Source organism: Macrosteles quadrilineatus, unplaced genomic scaffold (assembly GCF_028750875.1).
Source record: "Macrosteles quadrilineatus isolate MER2022 unplaced genomic scaffold, UCM_ALF_1.0 Scaffold_5__1_contigs__length_97177068, whole genome shotgun sequence".
Lineage (NCBI taxonomy): Eukaryota > Metazoa > Arthropoda > Insecta > Hemiptera > Cicadellidae > Macrosteles > Macrosteles quadrilineatus.
In genome coordinates, this window is record NW_026542598.1 from 38,692,199 (window position 1) to 38,718,974 (window position 26,776).

Below are 26,776 nucleotides of genomic sequence, written 5' to 3' on the forward strand. Positions count from 1 at the left end.
GCACCAATCATTATACTCTGTATGACGAACCCTGCCTACCGTCTACCTAGGACTGGCCAATGGTTTAAGGTTCGGGTCAATCCCAGATGACGAAGGTTCAGAAGAAAGGTTCCATCATATAGACTATAGACATAGTTGAATTCCAACAGGAAAATCCTGTGGTGCTGTCAACTGTGTCAATTATCAATTTCATCAACAAAATAGGTGGATAAATAAAAGGAATTCTTAAGTGAGATGCCAATATATCGTCAAACAATTTATACTGGATCACGATTCATCGTATACTGTATTAAGCTCGTGTAGTGGGAGTACGTGGCGCTTCATCCCCCAAGGTTAAAACCCGTCAATCGACAATGACTTTTAGCTATGACGGAATGCGACAACCCTCTACGCCTAGCTTGAAGTAGTTTGTGAAATGGCTCCGGGATAGAACCTACTACCTACGTGAAGAAAAGACATACAAAATGTATCCATGAACTAGTTCTGAGCAAAAAATTTGCTCCTATTATTCCCTTTATATTTAATTTCACTGAATAACAGATTACTTATAAATAGAGACCGGATCAAGTGATCAAATCATCAAGCCATGCCTAACTTCAACTTTATACATGTGTTCCATCTCCACGAAACCACACATTTCCTCACATCAGTCGCAATTCCTGATTCACCCTAAAAGTCAAGATATCCTCAACTCGCGCCAAATGAGTTCTCGCGAAGTCGTCAGAGGCGCACTTTAACCTCCAGACCGGGCAGGATGTTTACTGCTGTCAAGGACGGAATCATTGCGCGGGCAATTCTATACATCACGCCAATTACGCGGGTTAAGTAATTGGTCGGACTGGCCAATGAAAGATCTTGCGTCTCACTCGTCATTAGCTTGATAGGGTGCCACGTGCGAGAAGATTCGCGAGGACGTGCAAGTTGGCGCGTCTTGACCAGACCCGAGGTCAGGACATGTTGGAACAGGTCGGAACACGTTACGGTCAAAACTGCACGTGCAGGGGCATCTGCCTTGATTTATAGGCATTGCGAATACGCCAAATCAAGGACGCTCAAGGAATACCCCAAGGTGAGGGAGCTTGTTTGATCTCGAAGATTAGTAACTTTGAAATTGTTTATTGAATTGTTCTAGGGTGTAAAATTGCGTTCTAAAACGTATTTTGATTCCATGCGCTATGCTTCTGTTCTGAAGGGGTATTAGTGGAGGGGGGCGTATTGGGCAGGATGTAACGGAGACTGGGGACAATTTATTAACCGGGCTACCCTAATATCGATTCAATTAGTAAACCTTCCTTCAATTGTTTGCATAATCAGCAAGTTTGGTTAGGTTAGGTTAGGCTATAATTGTTTCATTTCATCCCTCAAACAAGTTTTGCTCTTCCTGCCCCCTTGGTTGATCTTTCCACCCTCGTACCAGCCGCACCGTGGAACCGGTCACTGATATCTGGCTGGCATTCGCACCGCCAAGCCTCAGGCTGTAAAATGAAAAATTACCCTCGTCAAAGTTTTTAGGCAATAGGCACTCGGCCCTGCACTCAGTTAGTAAATAGTAGACATCAACGCAATCAAGCAAAAATGTATTCAGTCGCTCACAAAGAGGATACAATATTTGTAAGGGTTTATGTTTGGTAAATGAAATAATAATTGTTGTACAGTTGCTCGGTATCAGCTGTGAACCATGGCAAACAATTCTTGGGATCTCTTCTTGACTCAGATGTCACATTTTATCCACATGGTGTATTCTTGTAGTGTACTCGCTCACCTCTTGCTTCGCTTGATACATTCAATGCAAGTTTTTAGGCAATAGGCACTCGGCCCTGCACTCAGTTAGTAAATAGTAGACATCAACGCAATCAAGCAAAAATGTATTCAGTCGCTCACAAAGAGGATACAATATTTGTAAGGGTTTATGTTTGGTAAATGAAATAATAATTGTTGTACAGTTGCTCGGTATCAGCTGTGAACCATGGCAAACAATTCTTGGGATCTCTTCTTGACTCAGATGTCACATTTTATCCACATGGTGTATTCTTGTAGTGTACTCGCTCACCTCTTGCTTCGCTTGATACATTCAATGCACAAACCTGAGTCCCATGTGGATATACAAAGGTATGATTCAAATATACCGCCAACCTTTTACAAAATAACAAAAATCTATCCAAGATTTTTAGTCAGCCCAATAATTAACCATCAAAAGGAACCACGCTCGTCATAGCCATCATTGTTAAGAGGTAAAAAATTAATCACATTTGATTAAAAACTAAAACTGGACCACTACTAACTCGAAAACTAAATCGGTTTCGCGTAACAATCAATCATAATGAACTGTGAGTTCTACAGTTGACAACCATTAATCTCACCCACCAGTAGCTGAGACAAGACTCACGTCACTACAGCTATTTGTCATTGGTCCTGGTCTTCTAGAGGGTCTCGTATGTTAATGTACCATTGTACTCTAATGCACGCGCTCCTGTAGCCTGTGTTAATTATTGTCTACACTCGCCCGTATAATTAACCACTTGCTTTCTTGACATTTCAATTACCGCGTGCATGAATCAACATTACTCCACGTCGGGTCGTCTTTTGTAGCAATAAATTACAATGTTTCGTATAGTGCATACTTTTTGCTGCGTTGTTTAATTAATCACGTTGTTTTAGTGGATATAATAAAATTAGCCAATAATTTATCGAAATATCTAGATTATTTAAGGTCTGAGCCTTGTGATCTGTGAGACTGGCCGAAATCGCTCATTTGTAACAACTTTGGAAAATATTTGCCGTCATGTAGTATATGCCGATATACGTTGAAAGACGTTATATCCGTATAACATCACCAATACCAATACTTTAACTTCCATCAAAGACGTTTGTGTTACGGAAAGTGTGTTTTTGAAACATTGGTTGTTAGGTGCGTTAAAATTATTGTTTTTTTAGATTTACATTGAACCATGATTTTAAGGGTTTCAATAATATGGGAGACACAAATTTAGGGTGATAACTGGATCTGTTGAGAAAATACTTAATATTTTACATTGAGGTTAGGTTGTTCAAATAAAGATTTACATACGGTAATACAATGTCAATGATGTAACAAATATAGATGACAGAATTCAAGACAATCTGCTGCGAAGCTTTACCAACTGCTCGTTTGCGATCGTAGTTGAACTTATACTTTTGCGATTGCAGTGGTTGGCACCTCGTAATTTGGGTCACACAAAAGGTTCACGTTGTATCCCCATGAATATGACATCCACAGACGTTTAATGAGTTTGAACGTACAAAAATATATATTTTGAGTTTCCTTCATCAAAAAAACACAGGACAAACAACACAGAAAACAACAAAACATTTTACATTATTTGGTTGATTTAAGAATCATTGATTGCTAAAAATCTATGTGATGCTCTTTGATTCGTCATATTTTGTATACAACAGTTATTGATTGACACTTTGGTGTTCTAGACTGAGGAAGCACGCCCTTGCGGTGGTGTTTTGTAATTTTCACCACGACACCGCCTCTCCCAGACACCTCAAGATGGCTGGCCTTGTCAAGATGGCTGTTGACAGATACGTCAACCTCATGGACTCGATAAGTGGTAAATACAATATTGAAAATGTAATAAAAACCAATAAATAACTAGTTGACACGATTTTTTGTTCAAAAGTGATTGTTGAGGCTAGAGATAGATATAAAGTAAATCAGTGAATTAATATTGTTTAAACAGTTCATTCAATGAAGTTGTGTTAATATTTTGGGGGTTTGTGAAGATATTCTATCACTAGTTAGCTACACAGGTTCACAACTTTTCGATATATCAAATAGGTTTAAATATGCACAGTGCTATGCTGATATAACTATTTGTGTTAAAGCTCTCAAAACTGAACATATAGTGGATAAATAATAACACGTGACAGAACACCAAGAAAGATGCTGAATGCCACTGAGAGTAATAAGTTTTAAATTATGGTTTCCCCTCAATATTCACAAATGTTTGACCATCTCTCAGATTTAATTATTAAATCCTTATGCCACTTAAATTGTCATTAAGATTTTAGGACTACGCAATTTTATTCTTTGCTTTACCTTCTTTTCTTTCGTTTTGCCTGTTACTGTGACTATTAATATCTGAGAATATTCCACCCAAGAGTAAGCTTACTAACTCCCTCACTATTTTCAACCGCCATAACCCCATACTAAAACTGCCTGTTCCCGTAGAAAACGGTAAATTTCTGATGATCCCATGAAAGATCTAAACTTTCAGCAATTTCTTCCATTACTTTTATTTTATTTTCAACACATGTCCCTGCTAGCTTATCCTAGTATCTTTTATCATTAACTGTTTTCTTCTAACTATTCAGTATTTGTTGTACACCCCGTTTCCCTGCTTCTATGAAATGTTTTGCCTGTTCCCACGAATCTTTGGGTACTTCCTACAAGTGAACTGACTCCTAATATGCCCTGTTCAGCCTTTTCTTAGCAAAATTCCTCTTTCACACATTTTCTGTCTACTGTCACAACGAATCTTTGTGCAAATTTGTGAACTATACCTAAAATAAAGCTCCTTTCCCAAATATGAATTTCCTCTTGACAAACTCCACGCCATAACCTCTTGTCTGTGCAGACCCGCGGGTGAATGACTGGCCGCTGATGTCTTCGCCCATCCCTACAGTAGCGATGGTGGCTGTATACCTCTACGTTGTCATCTTCCTAGGCCCCAGGGTCATGGCCAATCGTAAACCCTTCAAGCTCAACGGCATCCTCGTCATCTACAACGCCGCGCAAGTTGTCTTCAGCCTCGTCATGCTTTGGGAGGTGAGTCCTTAAATGAGTCATAAAAGAGAAGAGTCTTTAATTTCTTGAGTAATTTATGGTAATTTGAATTCTTAGGCTGTTTACAAAATAATTTACCGCTTTTTGAGTTTTCAATGATGAAAAACAACCAATATGCTACGATGGTAGAGAAGAAGTTTAATATTAACCACAATGCTTGACACACCTAACGTCTCCAAAGTATGTGGTACAAAACTGATTGTATTGCCTATTGAGATGGGGACACCACCTTAGAAGCGTATTTTTACCCAAATATGAGTTAAAAATGAGTGTAGAATAAAGTGTGATGATATGTGTAGCTTTGATGCCGACTAAGATCAGCTGCTTAAGGCCAGGAGCATTTACAGTCCGATGGTCAGGAATATCTGAGTCTAGTTTCGGACCATCAAACAGTTTATTTATGAGTCCAGCCAATGTTGTCTTCAACTCTCTATTTAGATTAGCTTCCTTCTCAATAGTTATTATCTATATGGTCAATAGCTCAAAAGGTTTAGCAGCTAACATTCAACGAACCCAAAACACCCTACGTAAATCAAAACCATAATCAACTGTCGCTGAATACACTTTCGCCTTATCTTGTTTTAACAGAAGAAACCTTTGGAAGCAATTCAAAAACTCCTCCATCAGTCTGTCATACCTGAAGCATATACTTGTACCCCATCTTCAATCATTCTGCCCAAACCACCTCTACAAGGACACATCCAACACTCAAATCACATCAAACGCACACCTGACGCTGCACATCTTTCTTCTCTTGTATCATAAATACTCGAGATATTTGGACGCATCTTCACTCAACAGCTGATGTAGTGGATCAGCTGATGTTGATAGTCATGTGGCAGCCAGACAAAGACCCGCGTTATCACGTAACTAAGAGATCACACGGTATCAATAGGGTCCATGACCTTCAGGCGACCTTGGCTGGGAGAAAGTGGACGGTGATGCAACGGTTGCGCCATCAGCAGGTGCACTGGGTCTCGGGTTCGAGCTGAGGTGAACGGTTTAGACCGTCCCCCCTAAGCTTTCATTGCAGCGTGGATTAGCTCTAGCGTATTCCCTAGTTTAAATTTGTATTTAGTAGATTAAAGTGAAAGTATTTCCGCAAATGAATATGGGGTTTCGCTAGCCGAAATGTATTTGTTTATAGTGTACACCAGTAAATAGTTTTAAGAAATGTTCGCGGACTTTTGCAATAACAAATAGGTAAAACGGGTTGCAACGAAGTTTTTTGTATCTGACATCTCGTTTGAATTTTCGATTACGCCTGGCGTCAACCTTGACATTGTATTGGTACTTTCTCACCTTAAGGCCGGGATCAGATCCGTGATAAGAAAACGTCCTAGAATAATTATTTCTTAACACAATGTTTTGAAAGTTAATTTGAAAGTATATGAAAATCAAGGGGCAAATGCAAAGTTAAAAGAGGCTGCCAAAGAAAATCATCAATGGTGAAATCTCATTGCGAATAAAAACTGTTAACCAACAAACAAAATGTAGATGGTGCAATGTTTCAACTTTTTATTGTGCTTTTGTTGTTATTGTTGTCAGAAAACCTGTAGAACTTATCAATCATGAAATTTTACTGTAGTTGAAAATTGAAATGTATATAGCTTGAGCTAAGATTCAAGTTATTTTTCGTCAGTTTGTTTCTTATTTCAGCCCCAGTGCTCCAAAAGTTCCTTTTCCTGTTTGGAAGCGTTCGAATTGTCAATGTCTAAAACAGTCTTAGTAGACTTAGTGCAATGAAACGTAAGAAACGAGTTTTGCAATAAAAGTTATTGACGACGATTCTACAATCAACGGTTGTAAATCAAAGCGTAGAGTTGCGACAGAGCTTTCTGGTTGGCTCTAAGGCTATGAAATGACAGAGTTGAAAATATGTACAGGCCATGCTTTGCTTTTTTTGAGAAATATCTGAAATTGCACAATGGTAATTGTTTATGTCATTTATCAAATCTTAAATGCCACAAAATCGCTATTCAAATCATAGGTGTTAAAGACACAAGCTACAGTTTAGTTTCTATAACACTTTTTTACATCTACGCCAGTGGCCTTTTTATTGAAGAGATCACTAACGAATGATTGTGACTGGCTGGGTAGGTTTGATTTTGAGAAAATTCAGTAGCTTTTTGATGGTTCGAAACTGGACCCAGCTGTTTTTGGTCATTGGGATTTAAATTAATGGTCCTGATTGATGAAACAGCTGATCTTAATCAGTGGCAAAGCTACACAGATCATCTCACACTCATCCTTCACTCATATTTGGGATAAAATACGCACCAAGACGGTGTCTCCTAATCACAATGATAATGATGATAAAAACGCTTTTGGGTGAAGAACATCCAAACCCATCGATCTGTTTTTGGATATGCCATGAATCAAACCATCCACTCCCGCCACGAAGTACGAGACACTTACTAGCCTAGCAACAAATCCAAACCTAAATTTGTCTTTTAGAGAACTCTGCAAAGGACTTGAGGGACATATATCAACAGAAGTTCAATTTCTCCATTTCATTTTAGTCATTAAGCGCGTGTCTAGTCCTTGATCTTCAGGGGAAGCTGCCAAAACGTAGCCTCGAGGCGTCCTTTGGCCTCTCAACCTTGGGTTCAAAAGACGGATGACCAATGACCAATGGTGGGCTTATACAGGAAAACCGGGAGTCCTTCGGAATCTGAAGTTGTAAACAATCGTACAAATATTGTCCCTTTTAGTTTGGGCGTTATTTTGTAAAAAATGTATGTTGTTGCATGAGTATGCGTTGCTAAACACTCCATTATAAAACTTATTTCGTAAATCCCTGCATTATAAAGCTATAAACTCATATTTGAACAGAAATACCTTGGAACAAATAGTTGAATATATTTCAGTTTATGAGTTATCGGCTTGATTTGTTGACTAAGCTGAAAATAAATCCTCACACATAGCTTAATAACTCAAAAGCTATTTCACGCTAATAATTGTTATGGTGTTTATTTAAATGGAATCGGACAAAAAAACTAAATGAAAAATAATCGGATTGTTGAGATAAATCAGAACCCTAACTTAACAGCTACTTAACAAAATAAACTCCATAAGCTCATTCCCTAAAGTACAAAAAATGCTTGGAAAATCCAACAACAGTCATAGCCTTCGGACAAAACTGAAACCAACCGTTTTAGCTGATCTAGTCTAAAAGTTAACTTTTACAGCGTTTGGATAAATGTTCTCACCAAAGGTCAACATAAATTCTACAAATGAGATGCAATCAACATAATTTACGGTGATGTCCGCTAGGGCGCAGCATGAAGCAATGCTGACGCAAGCTGTTGCGACGGAGTCATGCTCTACATGCTCTCTTAATTGTATCCTTCATTATCGCTGCTTAGCCACTCCATCTTTTATTTATCGGATCTCCAAAACCTTCATTACCGTATTACTTATCTGAGTGGCCAAACTTTCCTCCCTTATTACAGTTGGATAGTGTTTTCAGGAAAATCTAAAATTTAGCTTAGCTTTTTTGTCGGCTAAGTGGTTCCTCGTGTTTGTTTAATTTAAAATGTCGGTCAACTGACATGTCGAGCGAGTGGCATGTCGGTCAAATGGTAGACCCACTTCGGATACTGCAAGAAAACTGATATTTATAGGTCAAAACAAATAAATAAGAGAACTGTTTATACCATTTTAAAATTCACATATTTTGATTGTAACTGTGAATAAGACATTTCCTTAAACATATATAACAACATTTTTTATTAAAAGAATTTTGAAAACAGAATAAGGCTATAAATGAAGACACTTAAAACCTAAGGTTGGAATTGATCAGTATATAATTTACAATATATCCACTAATCAAGAAGGTACAATGACTTTTATACAGAAAATTATTATTGTCATAATTTATTCCTTTTTTAAGGATTCATCCCTATTTTACATTGTTAATTTAGTACCTATTGACATAAGGTCAACTTTTATAAATGATAAAACACTACAATTTTATTTTGTTGAAAAGTCTACAATTTTAAATTTAACAGAACCTATTGAAGTGCTGTGTTCTGTAGTAAAATATACCACAGAACAGTATTAGACACAGTTTGGTACAGTAAACCTGGTTATAATTACATTAGGGTCCTACTAAGCCAAAATAAGCATAATCCAAAAATAATTCACTGCTTCTCTAGATTGGAAACACATTTTCAACTCTCACATGCATTGGTAAACATTGGATAAACTAGCGTCCAAAACCTTCCGGCCTGTTCACAACAGTCCTTGAATTGTTGATTTAGTCCCTGCACCGTACTGGGAGAGGGGCTCCAATGTGAACTGGTGTCGACCTTAACTGATATGGATATCTTGGAGTTATTACACCTCTAACAGCTTCCGCAAGACTTAACTGCATCAGAGAGTATTGTTGATGTATTCAGGAATTCATTTTTGTTGCTGTATCCTCCTATTCATTACTGAGGTACCCGAGAATTCATTAACCATTTTTGAATTTACCATGGTCTTATCACTACGTAGGTATTCAGGAATATGGTAATTTATTGTATAGTCCATGGTAATTTTTTTATTTAGGTATCCAAGAGTCCATTAGTCCTTAAGTATCCATGGGTTTTGTGAAAGCGGAGGTATCCAAGATTTCATAATCCATTATTGTATATTCCATGGTGTTGATACTACTGAGGTATCCAAGAATTATAATCCATTTTTGTCTCTTCCATGGGTTTTGTTATCGCTTAGGCATCCAGGAATTCATAATCCCGTTGTTAAACCTTTAAAAATGCTATTTACTACTAAAGGATCAAAACATTCATAATTAATTTTAATATCTTCCATAGCTCCTTTACCAGTAGGCCCTAAGATATCTACGAGGCCATAATGCATATATTGTTTTATCTTCCATGATTTTGTTTTTACTCCAATAATTTGATGAATCCAATAATTTGTTCATCCATTGTTGTACCTCCCAAGGTTTTTTATCTGAGTTATGCAACAATTCATAATACGATAGTTTCATCTTCCATGATCTAGTTTTACTGTGCTGTCCAATTTTACGTCAACCCCTTGCATTTGCATGATTTTGCCCACTCACTACTTAGCTATCTAGGAGGTTTCGCCACTGCACCTCCCATGGTATTCCATTAGGTAAACTATTCACTATTCCACACGTGGAATGATGTCAGTTCCTGTTTTAGTTTTAGTGCTTACACGATAACTTGCATGAGTCTCGGTGGTTCTTACTGTAATTGCGTGTTTCAAGCTATACATGTTATAAAACACAGTGAATATCTTTAATGTCGTTTTGAATCAACCACAGTCAGTAATGTAATAAAATTATAAACAGTATAAAATAATAAAATAACTATATAAAGGCTAATTATTGTAGTACTCATTGTAGATTAAGCTATAGAATCTTTTTATGCATCAAGATATTTAACCAACGAACAGAATCTCAATTAAGTGCTGAGAAGGTTTACAATTACCTACTGTAATCAGACATGTCAGTTAACAATCGAACAATAAATCAAAATTGGCACAATAAAATGTATAAAAATGTCAATAAATGGGTTTGAACCGGGGCTCTTTGGGACCGTAGCTCTGCACTCTACAACTATACCAGCTTACTCTAACCCCCCCCCCTCATTCAGAACACTAGTGGTATTTGTGTTTACCAAATCGTTTTGTACCATTTACGATTTGTTTTTCGTTTTATACAGGAGTCATTTACTTAAAATATTCACATTTTCCTAAACTATTTACGATACAGTGCCATTCCCCTGTCGTCAATAGTACATACCCTCAACATTATCTTTGTTTCGCTACTCAAACGAACTACACCAAGAAGGTTAGGTTTGCTTAGTAACTGAATATTTTAAATGAAAGTACATAGGTAATAGTATTCTTAATCTAACCTAACCTAGTGTGATGGATACACCAGAAAACCCCATATGTGCTCGATAGTCGGTATAACAGAATATCACCTTAGTCTCCTATGAAAATAAAACTTTTCTTTTTTACCACATCTAGACACATTTCGTAGAAAACATAACAATGACAATTAATCATAATCAAAACATGTATTCTGTAAAAATAACCTAACCTAACCTAACCTGGTGTGATGGATATACCAGTAACACCCAGGTGTGCTCGGTTTAACAAAATTGTATCTTAGTTTCCTCTCAAAATAAAAACCATACTTTTTAACCACATCAAGAAACATTTAGCAGAAAACATCAGCCACGACAATTGCCCCTCAAAACATGATTTTTCACACCAATCACCAGGGTCGCAGCCACGTGTTGCTTGTTGCTGGTTGTCGTGACTACCAAGTATGCTAATAGTAATACCTAACTAGTCGAGTAATGTAATAGATAGCCTTACGTAACTAATGTAACCTGTAATGCCCGTGAATTACTTGTTTTCGTCACTTCTCTCGCTCTCTCTCTCTCCCACTCATAACCTTGGTCTTTCTCCGTCCTACGCATTACGTGAGTCATGACGACTTTGGCGGTAAAGTCACAATTTACGATAGCTCATTGAACAAATGTTTTTACTGTATATATTTTTATGTATCTTTTTTTATAAGTTTCCCCGGATTCTTCAGTCATATACATACCATAGAATACTACCTAGCCATCTAAAACGTCAGTAACTTCAGCTATGCTTAAAACTTTATTTTTAATATTTTCTATGTCAATAACTCTATTAATTCATCTTCATTTTTGAATATGTATATTCAAAATAGAACAATATTTTAAGGACCGAGTTTCCTATTACATTTTTGGCGTTGAACATTTTTTTAACAATAATATATACCGTTGGTGATTTAATTTCTGTTAATTTTGCATCTTGTTAAAAAACCATCGGATTTGATATAAGTAATCATCCCACTGAAGAAGAAGAATTGTAGCAGAGAATTTTAGAAATGTTCAAAATCTTATTTACAAACAGAAAACGTTTTGAAGATAAAGATATTAGCTCAATTTTTCTTTAAATTGAATCTGGCAGTCCTTGATTAATAATAACAGGCTTTAAATAAACTACATTATTTTAACAAACATCTGATTTTATTTAGTAACAATGCATTCTGCAAACAGCTGATCCTAGTCAATTACAAAACTACACAACATTCTGCATTCATGTTCAGATTAGAATACTTACTCATAATTCGACTGTATTTAGTAAAGTAATAAGAGATCGCCTAAGCTTGTTTGGAATAAATCTCGATTGTTAAACCTAAATCCATTAAACACCTTGACTAACCTTCTCACTAATTATACTTACAAATTCTCTTCTACTTGCTGATTCTGCTGGACGAAAGGTTATAGCAATTACAGTAGTAGATACAGCTGTTTCTAAAAGCTCTACAATTTCCCATGCTCTGGGTTTCGCAGTCACAAGATAAGAATGAATGCTCCTGTAACAAGATTAAAGTGTTATTAGGGGCAAGCAATCGTTTGATAGACAAGTTAAATGTACTGCGAACATAAAACTAGAATTAGCCTTACCTAATGCTAACCTCGAGGCTACACCTCGCCCAGTTGCAATGTGAAACTGATGTCATATAGTTTGACAGTGAACGTTAATTGTCGCCATTTATTTAGGTAGAATTTCGATGACATGTTTAACCGTTTATTAAAAGGAGTCTCTGATTTTTAAGATACAGTAGCTGCAATAACAGTAGTAACCAAAAACACCGTGAAATCATAAGACAATTAAGTACTGTAAATATTAGCTGTTATAACAACTAATGGTATTTCCGCAAGTAATTTTGCCATGTTATATTTAATGTATATAGACCCCCATCGGTGTTCTTTCTTCATGTTTAGCATATCGTTTACTGGTGTGGTCTTTTTTTATCGGACAAGTGAAATACTATCCTTAAGTATTTCAAAAAGTTAAATACGCAGTTATTCTTAACATTATAAAATGTCCCAGTAAAATGGTCATTTGAATGTACATAGGACGACTTTATAACTTTTAAACGACAAACGATATCACAACCACATTTGGTATACCGTTACTGGAAATTGTAAGCTACTTTTCTGTGTACATGGTGGTCGGATATCACCTTTGGGGGACGGCCCGTCGGGGGTCAGAAGAAAATCTTTAATGACCGCCTATGTTGAGTTGTACATCATTTTAAAGGTCTACTTCAACTGAAAACAATGCCGCAAACCGCACTTTTAAAAAAGGTTGATCCTGCGCAAAATGGCAGATGTTCAAAGATTTTCAAAATTAGCCAATTTCTTTAAATTAAAACACTTTTTTTAAATCTTTAAACAACTGTCATTTTTTAACGGATGGTCCTTTTGAGGTATGGTTTGCGGCATTTTTCTTTGCTTAAAATTCCCTTTAAAATGATCCCCATAACTTCACATTCAGTGATCCAAATAACTCTTCAGGGCGACGGCCCACAAGGAGTCGGAAGTAAATCTTGAATGGAAGCATAGGTCGATATGCACATCAAATTAAAGGTATTTATTAGTAGAATACAATGCCGCAAACCGTACTTCAAAAGGACCATCCGTTAAAAAATGACAGTTGTTTAAAGATTTAAAAAAGTGTTTTAATTTAAAGAAATTGGCTAATTTTGAAAATCTTTGAACATCTGCCATTTTGCGCAGGATCAACCTTTTGAAGTGCGGTTTGCGGCATTGTTTTCAGTTGAAGTAGACCTTTAAAATGATGTACAACTCAACATAGGCTGTCATTAAAGATTTTCTTCTGACCCCCGACGGGCCGTCCCCCAAAGGTGATATCCGACCACCATGTACACAGAAAAGTAGCTTACAATTTCCAGTAACGGTATACCAAATGTGGTTGTGATATCGTTTGTCGTTTAAAAGTTATAAAGTCGTCCTAAGACTTAATTGTCACCTTGTATATAGTGGTGAAGCAATTCGAAAATATACAAATTTTCGTTATTAACTAGAAAAAGGTGCAAATGTTCGTGAATCTCTGATGTAACTAAATAAATATTTAATTGGCTAATTGTGTTTTTTCGCTCCACTCCAAATCTCCCTACTAGATTTTAAAATAATTTTCTTAGTGGGATATGTTTGTTAAATTTGCTACGAGTTTAAAATGTCCATCCAAAACGTAATATTTTAGTACCCTAGATGTGGTGTACATTGTTTTTCGCAATTTATAAATTAATTTCAACACAACTTTTTTTCTTTCTAGCTTCGTAGTTACCGACTTACAATACTACGTTTGAAACTACCACTTTTTGACATTAAAATGGCAGACGTAAACTCATAATCTTTGCCATGAATCTCGCAGGACGCGTCCGTGAGGCGACGTGGTGATTTATAAAAGGACAATGATTCCCCTCAGAGCCTTGAACCTTCATGGTAAAGTACTGGGAAGCCCGGACACTCAATTACAGACGACTTGAACTGAAACCGACAAGGCGTACTTATTTGTGTATTCTAGAAACGTCTTCAGATCCTTCTGTTTAACATTTTGTCATATGATTTTTCCAACGAGATATAACTGAAAGAATTGTCTGTTCCTTGTTCTTTAATTCTCCTTCTCTTGTAGTTCTTCATTTTCGTTAATTTTTTCCTGTCTCCCGTCGTAACAAATTCGTTGACTACTACAATTCGTTGATTCTACTTTTTATACTTCTGTGACAGCTCTTCTTCGAAGTTTTCTTTATCAAACTCTTCATCCTTCCCTAAAATCCTTTCTCAGTCTTCGTAACCATCTACTTCATAAATTATTGTAGTTATTTTACTTCGTTTTCTGTATTAACCTTTTCTTCCCAGTTTCTTTCCTGACTACCAACATTCAAATCTTTTTGCTTCTTCGACTTCTCCTATTGTACTTTTTCTTCGTTGTTGATTTTTTTTACTTTTTTCCTCTTAGTTTGTCTGTCTCGTACTCCTTCGTAAAAGCTATTCATTGTCGTCATGTCATCTCTTCATTTTTGCAATTCTTTGCCTTTACTATATTCTTTTCAGTGTCCGATTCAACCCATCATTGTCAACTTCTACCACTATTTTTTGCTTCTGGAATTGTTCTGTTGTATTTCTTTGTAGTGTTTTTTCGACAAATGGTTGCAGCCAAAAAAATAAATTGTAGCCTATAATCATAAAATTCTAATTTTAGCTTAACGGATTCTTCTGTTTAACGTGGTGATAATTCATTATTAGGCACTATGTGAGGTTTTGTTTCAAATACATTTGCTTTTGTAGTTTTCATACTGATGGTTTTGCCGGCTGCAATAGTCTACTAGCTACTGTACTAGGCTCGTAAGGAAACGCCTTCAAATTGGATACAGCAATTATGACACATCCTGCTCAGTCGGCCAATGCTGTAATTCATTATTTATTATGAATAAAATTTACGTAATAATGTTTATGCAATCACTAAATGCAACTGGTGCTCGAAATTCAACCATTTATCTAGAGCTTTTAGTATGTTAAGTCTCATAGTTTCAAAAATAAATTATACAACTTTTTTGTCAAAATTTCTTATTACAATGAAACACGGGTACTAAGCATCTGCAAACAAAATAAATTTATTGTACAACTTATTAATGTAAATTGAAACCCAATTTGCCACAATATGAAATTAATACAAAATAGATACTTAATAAGTTACCTTTCACATGAAACTGTAATTCTCTAGCTATCTTTATAAATCATGTTCTATGATTTTTAACTCAAAAGTAGATGCATCATTACATCATTAAGAAAATGTAATTAAAAAATACATGTTTAGATTATTGTAAAACTAGTGTGTAGTAAGTAACTAGATCTTTCACAAAAAATATTAAACTAGAAAAATGTAACTGTATAACATTTAGGACATGAATAAACATGTATTCATGTTTACAGTAGGTTAAACATTTTAACCTAACATATATATATTTAATTATCTAATAATTTTACCATGGCGGTTGTCATAACAGAAACATATGATCTGACTACAACTGTCAAAGATTGGTGCAGAGCCAGAGGTTATGTTACACTCTGAACTTTAGACCTCTTCCTTGTTCCCCTGACACTATGACCCACATTGAGTGATGACAAAGAGTGAAACAACTCACTCAGCTATCAGCTGATGTCTAGACAGCTGATTTATTATTGCATCAGCTGATTTTTTTCACCACATGATCAACTGAGTGAAAACTGATTGAATGTAAAATCTGCATTCTTAATAGGGTATTTAATAATAAGTGTACTTTAGTTATGAGATAGGTGCCGTGTGTATTTCAAATAAAGAAATGTAAATAAGTTAAGGGCGAAATTAATGACAATTTATATGTTCCAAGAATTTTCAACTGCTAAAACATCTTTCTTCCTAGAAGCTTTTGTGTTGCTCAACATCATTTGTGAAGAACTGTTCATTTTTTAATTTGTTTATGTTATATTAGTTATAAATAACGTTTTTGTCAGGTTCTTAAGGCAAAGCATGGTAAATAAGTTAATGCAATAGTTGATTTATAATTCTCACAGCATTGTTGCTGTCAAAGTTGTTTTGACAAATCGTAATCTGTGCAATCTTGATCCTATATAGAATTGTATAGATTAGCTTGCATGACCTGTAACTGCAACTGATATAATTTATCTTTCACTTCAACGATCATAACCGCAGCAATTATAGTTATAGCTGTATGGCTTGCAGCAGTGTCATTCTTGCTACATGAGTCATTTCAACAATCAAACATAGCTGGAATTCTTTCAAGTAAAAAGTTTATCAACTTGTTTAATTATAGTAAAACCTCTTTCACAGGAATCACTTTTAAGATAAGATACATTGGGGAGTATGGATAAGGGATATTTTAGTCTGCCCACAAACATAATCAAAACACACATCAAAATATGCTTAAGATTTTAAGGGTAAGAAGTCTCCTTGAACTATTTAAAGTGAATGGCATTAGCTATGCTAACTGGGTGGTGAGTATAGTGCTCGTCTGCTTTAAGGATGCAAGAAAAGTTAGAATCTTCTTTATGGTAAATTGGACCCAGCTGAATTGGATAAATAAACAGCTGATCTAAGTAACAAACCTATGATCTCATTCATTCAACAGAATCCTTCACTCACTTTGCCTTAAAAAATATAGAGTGTGTCCCCTTAAAAAATAACCATAAAATCTTATCCCAATTCAACAATCTTTTCTTATGTTCCAGCACCTAATGAGTGGATGGCTGCTAGACTACAGTTACAAGTGTCAACCTGTTGATTATTCCCACAACCCCACTGCACTTAGGGTAAGTGTTCTATCATTCATGATTGGTAAAAAAGTTCCAAAAATTGAATACTTGCACAAAGAATTCAAGACGAAAATTACTTGCACAAAGAATTCAAGACGAAAATTTAATTTTGTGACAGGTTTTGTTTGCGAACCAGGAATATCCAGTAATTTCATTTGTTATTGTTTGGTTTAAATTTTTTTCTCATAGACTAGATGGAACTCGTAAAAACTATCGTTTGAACAGAAAATGATTGATGTTGTTCTGACAGTAACATGTTTTATCACTTCCGTAAAATTTTTTACTTTGGTGCTTATACTAACTCTCTGCTTTCTAAAGGTACGTTTCCATTTTAAAAGTTCAAATGGGACATGTTTTCTGAGAAAAATATCATAAACGTAACATTAACGAACACTTATCCTCACAAGTACTAGATTATTTCCGACTAAATAAATCTCAATGTAAATGTACCCAGATTAGTGCGTGGAACAAGTGTAAACATCTTTCACTTCCGGAGACCAGCACCATACTTTGGGAATTGACTAAATACATGTAAAAGAGTGAAAATCAGCCGGGAGGCAAACTTTAAAATAATTAGGTCACGGGCAGTGACGTCATCAAAATGGCCGCTCAGCCAATAATAATAATGCCGCATATCTCGGAAACCGCGTAACCGATTTTGACGCATGACATCTTATTTGAAAGGTCTAATTATTATCTATGAAAAAGGTAATTACACCTTTAGCGGTTAAACCAACGGTTTCTTTGTATTTTAGAAAATATTAATTTTTTACGCCCCACAAAATGGATTTTTTGGATTTATCATTTGGAAAAATTAAAATAATCAAAATTTACTTTCCACCGTTGAATCCAGCTTTAAAAGATGAACAATTTAGTAATTTGAATCATCGCTCTATGTATATTGGTTACCGAGATATTGAAAGTAGTAAACACAGAACACTCTGTCCCCCATGTTATCCTTATGGGAAAAATTACATTCTATATCTCAGTTATTTTTTAACGTATCTTAATACAACTTGGTATGTGGTTTCACCTAGTTGAGCTACTTGATAATGACTATAAAATATTTATATTTTACATTTACATGGCAGCAAACCTACATACTCATTTCCCATGTTATTCATATGGCGAATTTATGCATGATTATTTATAAACATTGTACTGTACTTTCTCAGCTTTTCCTTACTTTACAGCTTTAGACCTTTTCGGGAGTTTTCAGGACACAGATTGACTGAACACTTGTAGGAATTATGATACATTTATTATTCTCAGAACTGTTTACAAAAACTATTGACAAATGACTTCTACTTCGAAACCCCATAGACCAGGGCAATCTATTAGGCAGTCACTTGACGTCTTGGTCGATCGGCTCAAGACCCCTCTGTCCCGTTTTGCTGTCCTGGGTTCCTCACGTTGGTTCTCCTTCCTGACGCTGTCCCGTCGTAGCGACTCACAGAGGTCCTATCGACACGGCTCCTGCAGTCCTCCAACTGGCTCCGTCTCGGAAAATGCTGAGTGGGTTACTATCCCAAATGCAGCAGCTACCGTCGGTGTTACGCGTTCCGTTGGCAGATGCAGACTGCCGTCTCTCCCAGACAACTCTTTCTCTTCTTAAATAGGTAAGGTGGGCCTCTTCATCCTCCTCCAGACGGATCTATGGTCCCGGGAGGCAGCTTTTTTGGCTACCGGGGACTTAAACTGAAATAAAACAGATGCCGGGGCTCAACACGCCAAACAGCTGCACCGGGCTCAAGACGCCTCTAGTGCATGGTGTACCGGGCTCAACACGCCTCTAGTACAGGGACGGAAAGCACCGAGCTCAACACGCCTCTAGTGCGAGGTGTACCGGCACAGACAATATAATACTTTAATGGTTTATTCCATTGTCTGTGGTACCGGGCTCAGCACACCTCTAGTACTGGGGTGCCGGGGCTCAACACGCTTCTAGTACTGGGGTGTACCGGGCTCAGCACGCCTCTAGTACTGGGGTGTACCGGGCTCAGCACGCCTCTAGTACTGGGGTGTACCGGGATCAACACGCTTCTAGTACTGGGGTGTACCGGGCTCAGCACGCCTCTAGTACTGGGGTGTACCGGGCTCAGCACGCCTCTAGTACTGGGGTGTACCGGGATCAGCACGCCTCTAGTACTGGGGTGTACCGGGATCAGCACGCCTCTAGTACTGGGGTGTACCGGGCTCAGCACGCCTCTAGTACTGGGGTGTACCGGGCTCAGCACGCCTCTAGTACTGGGGTGTACCGGGATCAGCACGCCTCTAGTGCGGGGGTGCCGGGGCTCAACACGTTTCTAGTGCATACCCCACCGGTGGCGCCTACCGACGGGGTCGGGCCCGGAGGCCCAACATGTCGAAGTCCCCCAAGAATGCTCCTTATATAGGGTCGTAACTCGTAAGATGCTTGGAGAGTGGGGGTAAGTACCCAGTATCCACCCCTGGCCGAAAGTACTGGGCACTTTTCCCTAATCACTTTCCCTCAGTACTTTTCCCTCTGGTCACTGAGCACCATTCCTCGGTGCTTTGGTGTTTTAGCCCATATTACATTACCCAACCTTGGGCTTCCTCAACACTTCATTACAACATATGCTGTCAAAACTTGACATTAAGCGTAATTTTAATTAATTATCGAAGTATTTTAAATTCCCTGAGTATGCAAGTTTTTAGTATTTTGCATGTGGATTTTATATCAAATGGAGTGCAACTTAATCTTGTCTTGAAATAGTTCGTGCCTCCGTCTGAATTATTTCGGAATTTGTCTGGGGGAGATTCTCATCCAAGCATATAATATCAAGGCGTGGTTTTTTTTCTTAGAAATTGAGACGAATCTTTTGACACCTCAAACGTTGAAATTGGCCCACAAATAAGGGAGGAGTAGTGTTAACAAAAACGGCTTCGCGTATTATATACAATAAATATATAATACATTTTTTTAATTTGTTAAAGGGAAATAACAGAGACGCCAAGCCGTATTTCATACTATTCTTCAGTTAAGTACAAGGATTAAATAAACAGTCTAATGCTATGTAATAATATGTTTAAGTGAGGAATCCACAGTCCAAAGCCTGAAATGCATACTACCATTATACTACTTCAGGTAGGGTAGCCACAAAAAAACAATCCATAACTGTGTTTTGAAAAGCCCAAAAGATTTTTACCCAAAAAAAAAATACTATGAATATTATATTCTATAGGTAATCACTTTAATAATCTAAACGATCAATAACTATGTTTTAAGAAGCACAAAAGACGTCAAACCCTATATGAAAATTACTAGAAAAACGTAAACTCAAAAGAAACAAAAAAAACACGTAAGGATTTTATCACGTTTCTTGTTCAACAATTGCGACAAATTGCCATCAGATCTCTTAGTCTGACCAATCCAGGAAAAAAATATTTCCAAAAATAAAATTACTAATATTTATAAAACCCCCGTTGCAGTAGACCTGCATACTCAGTGAATTTCAAATGTTTAGATAATTAATTAAAATTAAGCTCAACGTCAAGTTTTGTCAACATAACCTGAGAAAGTACAGTACAATGTTCATAAATAATCATGCATAAATTCGCCATATGAATAACATGGGAAATGAGTATGTAGGTTTGCTGCCATGTAAATGTAAAATATAAATATTTTATAGTCATTATCAAGTAGCTCAACTAGGTGAAACCACATACCAAGTTGTATTAAGATACGTTAAAAAATAACTGAGATATAGAATGTAATTTTTCCCATAAGGATAACATGGGGGACAGAGTGTTCTGTGTTTACTACTTTCAATATCTCGGTAACCAATATACATAGAGCGATGATTCAAATTACTAAATTGTTCATCTTTTAAAGCTGGATTCAACGGTGGAAAGTAAATTTTGATTATTTTAATTTTTCCAAATGATAAATCAAAAAAATCCATTTTATGGGCGTAAAAAATTAATATTTTCTAAAATACAAAGAAACCGTTGGTTTAACCGCTAAAGGTGTAATAACCTTTTTTATAGATAATAATTAGACCTTTCAAATAAGATGTCATGCGTCAAAATCGGTTACGCGGTTCCCGAGATATGCGGCATTATTATTATTGGCTGAGCGGCCATTTTGATGACGTCACTGCCCGTGACCTAATTATTTTAAAGCTTGCCTCCCGGCTGATTTTCACTCTTTTACATGTATTTAGTCGATTCCCAAAGTATGGTGCTGGTCTCCGGAAGTGAAAGATTACTAGGTAATATGTTGCTTGTTCCACGCACTAGATGACTTCCTTGAAGAATTTGGTATGTAAATGTCCCACAAAGTAAGTTTATTCAGCCTCTTGTAAAGGTTGGCAAACTGTGCCATGAACAATTATGTTAAATAATTTAAACATAATAAACATTTTTTTAAACTTTATATTACACATGATCAATGTTATACAACCTATTGGAACGATTTCTAACAATTTTGATTTTGCAGATGGCTAGTCTTTGTTGGTGGTATTACATCTCAAAACTGACAGAGTTTGTGGATACGGTAAGTTTTGTCACCGAGTGATTCGTAGATCACTCGATCACCGCATCCCATCATCATCACCGGCTGCCACGATCATTCAGGATTCGCCTAACTGATGATTCATTGGTCTTAATTCATTTTGTCCATTACTAAACCACAACTTCATTCATCCTTAGTTGCATGGAAATGTTGCACGAAAGCTTTCAATGCATCCAATTCCATTTTAGTAGATAGCTGAGGTTTTGTCATGTCATCCATTTTTCATATAGAAAAAGTAGTTAAGATTGTTCAGGCATGTAAGCTGGATTTAAAGTTTTTTAAATTCTAATTGAAAAACAGCTTTTTGGATTAATCTTTTTGATAAGTATCAATGTTTTGTTTCTTAATTTTCAACAAGAATATGTAGATTTTTCATCTAAATACATTTTTGGCAAAAAGTGTTATAAAAAGTTAATATCATGAGTATATTACAGGACTTATAGTTTTCCAGATTATTAATATATACAAAATATTACTCTCTGGATGGTAAGTACTGGCTGGTTAAATATTATCTATGTATTATTATTAGTTATAAAATCTAAATTTTGTTCAAGAGCATAAGACATTACTTTTTTGGTACAAATACTTTCTTAATGCAATCTTTAGGTTGTTGCCTATTTGTAAACACCTAAAAATATTTTCTTTGGTATTCTAAGGTGTAAAGATCAACTGGAGCAATAGTTCCAAGTCAAGGGTATGCTACAGTCTACAGTTTGGTGATAGTCAATGGTATTTTATTGTTTAGAATAACTAGCGTTTCTAAACATGTTTATACACCAAAAAATAACGTCTTTCTGAACTGTTTTGTACTCTAGTTTTGAATTCCGTATTATATTTTGTATATTTATATTTGTTACATTATAAACTAAAGTGATAGGGTATCTGACTAGGGGGTGTTTCAGATATTCTTCGTTATGCGGAAGAAAGACAACCAGATAAGTCTGTTGCATCTGTACCATCACTCCCTCACACCCATCGAGACTTGGGTCTGCGTCAAGTTTCTCGCAGGTAAAAGTTGCAGATTTCAATAGTAGATAGACGTGGAAGCGTAATAGTCATGTGTTAAAAAAGTAAGATACTTTTGATTAGTCATTGTAGATATTTTTGTGGGGTGTAGTTGAAATGACAGAAAGTCATACCAAGTATAATAATATGCCTAATTAATAATCTTATCCGACAAAATTTATTTGACATATAGTTTTTTACCCATTCCTGATTTTCAATTTTAGGCCATTTATTAGGGAATCTTTAACAAAGAAACTTGACTGTCGTGAAGTCACACTTCTTCATGATAGATATACAGGGTGGTTCGGTAAAACGTAGCTTGCTGTGCAGATTCAGATTCTCTATTCAAAAATAAGTCGAAAATATAGAATAACTTTGTTTCGATTTTGGCTTAGTTTAGCCGTAATCCACCATTTTGTATTTTTTTGAAAATAATTAATAACTCAAAAACTCTTGGAGATATTTTGATGAAACTTGGTATAAACTTTTAGGCTACTAATAAACATTCTCCAAAAATATCTTTGATCAGGCTCATCAAATTTCAAAATGGCGGCTATTTAAAATTTTTAAAGTAAAATTCAATTAAAAACAGTCATTAAAACAAAATTTTAAATGACCACCATTTTGAAATTTGATTAGCCTAAGCAAAGATATTTTCGGAGAATGTTAATGCCTACAAGGTGCCTAGGTAATGCCTTAGAGTTTATTCAAAGTTTCATAAAAATATCTCTAGGGGTTTTTTAAATATTAATTATTTTCAAAAAAATACAAAATGGCGGATTACGGCTAAACTAAGCCGAAAAAAAAAAGTTATTCTATATTTTCGACTTATTTTTGCATGTAGAATCTGAATCTGCGTAGCCCGCTAAGCTTTACCAAAACACCCTGTATACAGTGCTTGATTTGTAACAAATGACTATGAGGTGCCGGACCGGAACTGTAACCTATTTAATGTGATTTGTACCTATTTATGACAATACTTTTATCTTTCCGAAAGAGAAGTACCGGAATTCTGGTAGATTTCTTGAATCTGCCATATTTTGAATATTTGAGTGGCTGCCATTTTTTACTCATAGTAGTTCTGTTGAGCTCAAATTTGCGGTATTGTATTCTACTAATAAATACCTTTAATTTTATGTGCATACGTTTATGATTTTCTTCTGACTTCTAGGCTCTTCCCTGAGAAGGTATGCGTATAACAATGCAAATTATATGCATCTTTAAATTGCATTTTTGACTCGGTGGTCTGATTGAGTTTGGGTTTGCTTTATTTCACCCACTAACAAAGACCTTTAATTTGATGTGCATATCTACCTATGCTTTTATTTAAGATTTCATTCTAACTCCTAGCTAAAGTCCCCCTAAGGAGGTAGCACATCATTGAATAATGTATTAAAATGATTTTAATTCCCAGGAACTGTGTACCAAGTTTTGAAGCACTGTCTTCATTACTTTTTGAAATATTTAACCGTACCGGGACTTTTCTTCCACACTGTATAATTTTACAAAAGATATGTGTAAAATTAAATAGCTAAATTCTAAGGAGGTTTACCTCAAACTGGTAATTTGATGACTATTATTTTACACTGCGATACAAAATGAGAACTGTTTGACATTCGCAGGTGGTCACGGAACCTTCTCTAACCTGGTCAACAACTTGGTCCACGTGATCATGTACTTCTACTACATGATGTCTGCTCTCGGACCTCAGTACCAGAAGTACCTCTGGTGGAAAAAACATCTCACCACCCTCCAACTTGTGAGTACTTGTATTTTTATTTAATTGTAAACGTCATTATTATTTTCGAGACAATATCAACCAGGTTTATTTTCTGCTGTATTTGAATGGTAGTTAAAGGTAGAATGCATTGAGATGATCGGTGTAGCTTCGCTACCGACTATGGTCAGCTGTTTTTTAGTCTGGATAGACAAATATAGAATTATATATAGACTGTCAGCCGTGCTACGGTTACCATATGTTCTGGCACACAGCGCTGGGAGTGCCGTGTAGTTACGTAGCGTGTACGCCCTAACTACATGGCGCTCCCAGCGGTGTGCGCCAGAACCTATGGTAACCATGGTAACCGCAGCACGGCTGACGGTCTATAATATTTAATTCTTTTTGTCTATGATATTAATCGAGGTGAATAAGCAATTAAGCATACCACCTCAATACATGGGTAGCTGTGTGGTTTTTACAGTGTTGAGTTTATTTAATAATCGGAAGATGAAGAAAGTCAGTTGATTTTAATGGAAGGAAACTGGACACCCCTTTACTCAATGTATATGTTTGTGGCTGTACCTAACCATCTGTCAGTATTCAATTGATTTGAACTTAAAACACATGTTAGCAATTATTGTTAACTAATACTTACTTTTCTTGTTTACCTTTTTCTTTCTTTTGATCTTGTACCTTTTGTCTAGACAATAAATCCTCTAAAATACTAATTATATTATTTTATTAATCATTGTACATCACCAATAACCACACTGGTGACCAACGACGTGATAATTGAAGCAACATAAAAGTAAATCCTTCAAGACAGGACAGCATCTCCAAGAAACCTCAACTTTCGTCAGTCAGAACAAAACCAGGTTAGTTTAGACCTAAAAATGTCAGACACTGAAGAAAATGTCACTGATCCCAATTTACCAACCGATTCAAATAATCTCTCGAAATTAACAGTCAAAATTCCACCCTTATGGAGGAAAAATGTCAAGGTCTGGTTACGTCAAGTTGAGGCACAATTCATTGTAAAAAATATCACTCAAGAACGAACAAAATATTACCACATTCTTGGAAATCTTGATACCGATGTTGCCGAATTGCTTTCAGATCTTTTAGAGAAACCACTTAGCCAAACACCTTATCAAGACCTTTGTAATCGCCTGATCTCTGAATTCGAAGAATCAGAGAGCAGAAAATTCACTAAACTGGTTGACGAACTAGAAATTGGTTCGAAAAAACCTTCTCAGTTTCTTAGGGAAATGCGTACTCTTGCAGCTTCCCAAGTTAAAGACGATTTCCTAAAAACATTATTTTTTAAAGTCTTCCCCCTCAGATCAGCTCAATATTAGCATCTAGCTCCGACTCTCTAGACAATCTAGCAACCATGGCTGATAAAATCATGGAGTACTCTCCCACTCATTCTCAGCACATGTATTCCTTGAAAGGTGAAACATCAACAAGCTCACAACCTGATAGATTATCTCGCCTAGAAAACCAAATCACCGAACTAACCAACCAAATTTCATCTTTACGCTCCCGTTCGAAATCTGGTTCTCGACTTTACCAATATCAGAACCGTGACGCAACTCCTCAACGTAATAAATCTGTCTGCTGGTACCATAGAAACTTCGGTAAAAACGCTACAAGATGCACAACTCCATGTAACTAACATTCTTCCCCGTCCAAAAATTCGGAAAACTAACTCAGCACTATCTTGATTCGGCGGGAGATAGCGCTAAACATCAACCTCGCCGTCTTTTTGTTTACGATCGGCTGACTAATACAAAATTTCTTGTTGATTCAGGTGCTGACATTTCTGTGTTACCTGCACATAGCAAACAAAAGCCAAAACCATCTGCCAAATTACTTTATGCAGCTAATGGTTCAAATATCCCCACGTTTGGCGAGAAACTTTTACAACTTGACCTAGGTCTCCGCAGATCATTTTGTTGGCCTTTCACTATTGCAGACGTCCAACAACCAATAATTGGTGCAGACTTCCTAGCAGAATTCGGCCTTTTAATTGACATCAAAAATAAAAAGTTAATAGACAACAAAACGAACCTCTTTCAATGTGGCTCAACACCATCACCGTCAGTATCTTCTGAGATTTATCTGATTGACCCAAATAGTAAATACTCACACCTATTACATGAATTTCCTGAATTACTGAAAGACATACCTGGACATAAAACACCAGACATTGAATTCTTCCATACAATCAGTACCAATGGACCACCTGTTACCTCTAAAGCCAGACGGTTAGCTCCTGACAAACTCTCTCAGGCTAAATTAGAGTTTCAGAAAATGATTGATTTAGGTATCTGAAGACCTTCTAAGAGTTCTTGGTCAAGTCCGTTGCACATGGTACCAAAGAAGGACGGCACCTGGAGACCATGCGGTGACTACCGAGCTCTTAACTACATTACCGTTCCGGATAAGTATCCGATACCTAATGTACAAGACTT

At 36.3% G+C, this 26,776-nt stretch overlaps 1 protein-coding gene across 1 annotated transcript in view; it reads left to right on the forward strand.

Annotated features, from left to right (window-relative positions):
- LOC128994270 (elongation of very long chain fatty acids protein AAEL008004-like) overlaps positions 1-26,776 on the forward strand; it is an 88,772-nt gene that overhangs the window by 56,771 nt on the left and 5,225 nt on the right. The window contains exons 2-7 of the mRNA XM_054418686.1: positions 3,463-3,596; positions 4,623-4,813; positions 16,954-17,034; positions 21,500-21,556; positions 22,477-22,582; positions 24,202-24,338. Coding sequence (XP_054274661.1) covers positions 3,536-3,596; positions 4,623-4,813; positions 16,954-17,034; positions 21,500-21,556; positions 22,477-22,582; positions 24,202-24,338 — 633 coding nt within the window. The 5' untranslated portion in view covers positions 3,463-3,535. The remainder of the gene's footprint in view (positions 1-3,462; positions 3,597-4,622; positions 4,814-16,953; positions 17,035-21,499; positions 21,557-22,476; positions 22,583-24,201; positions 24,339-26,776) is intronic.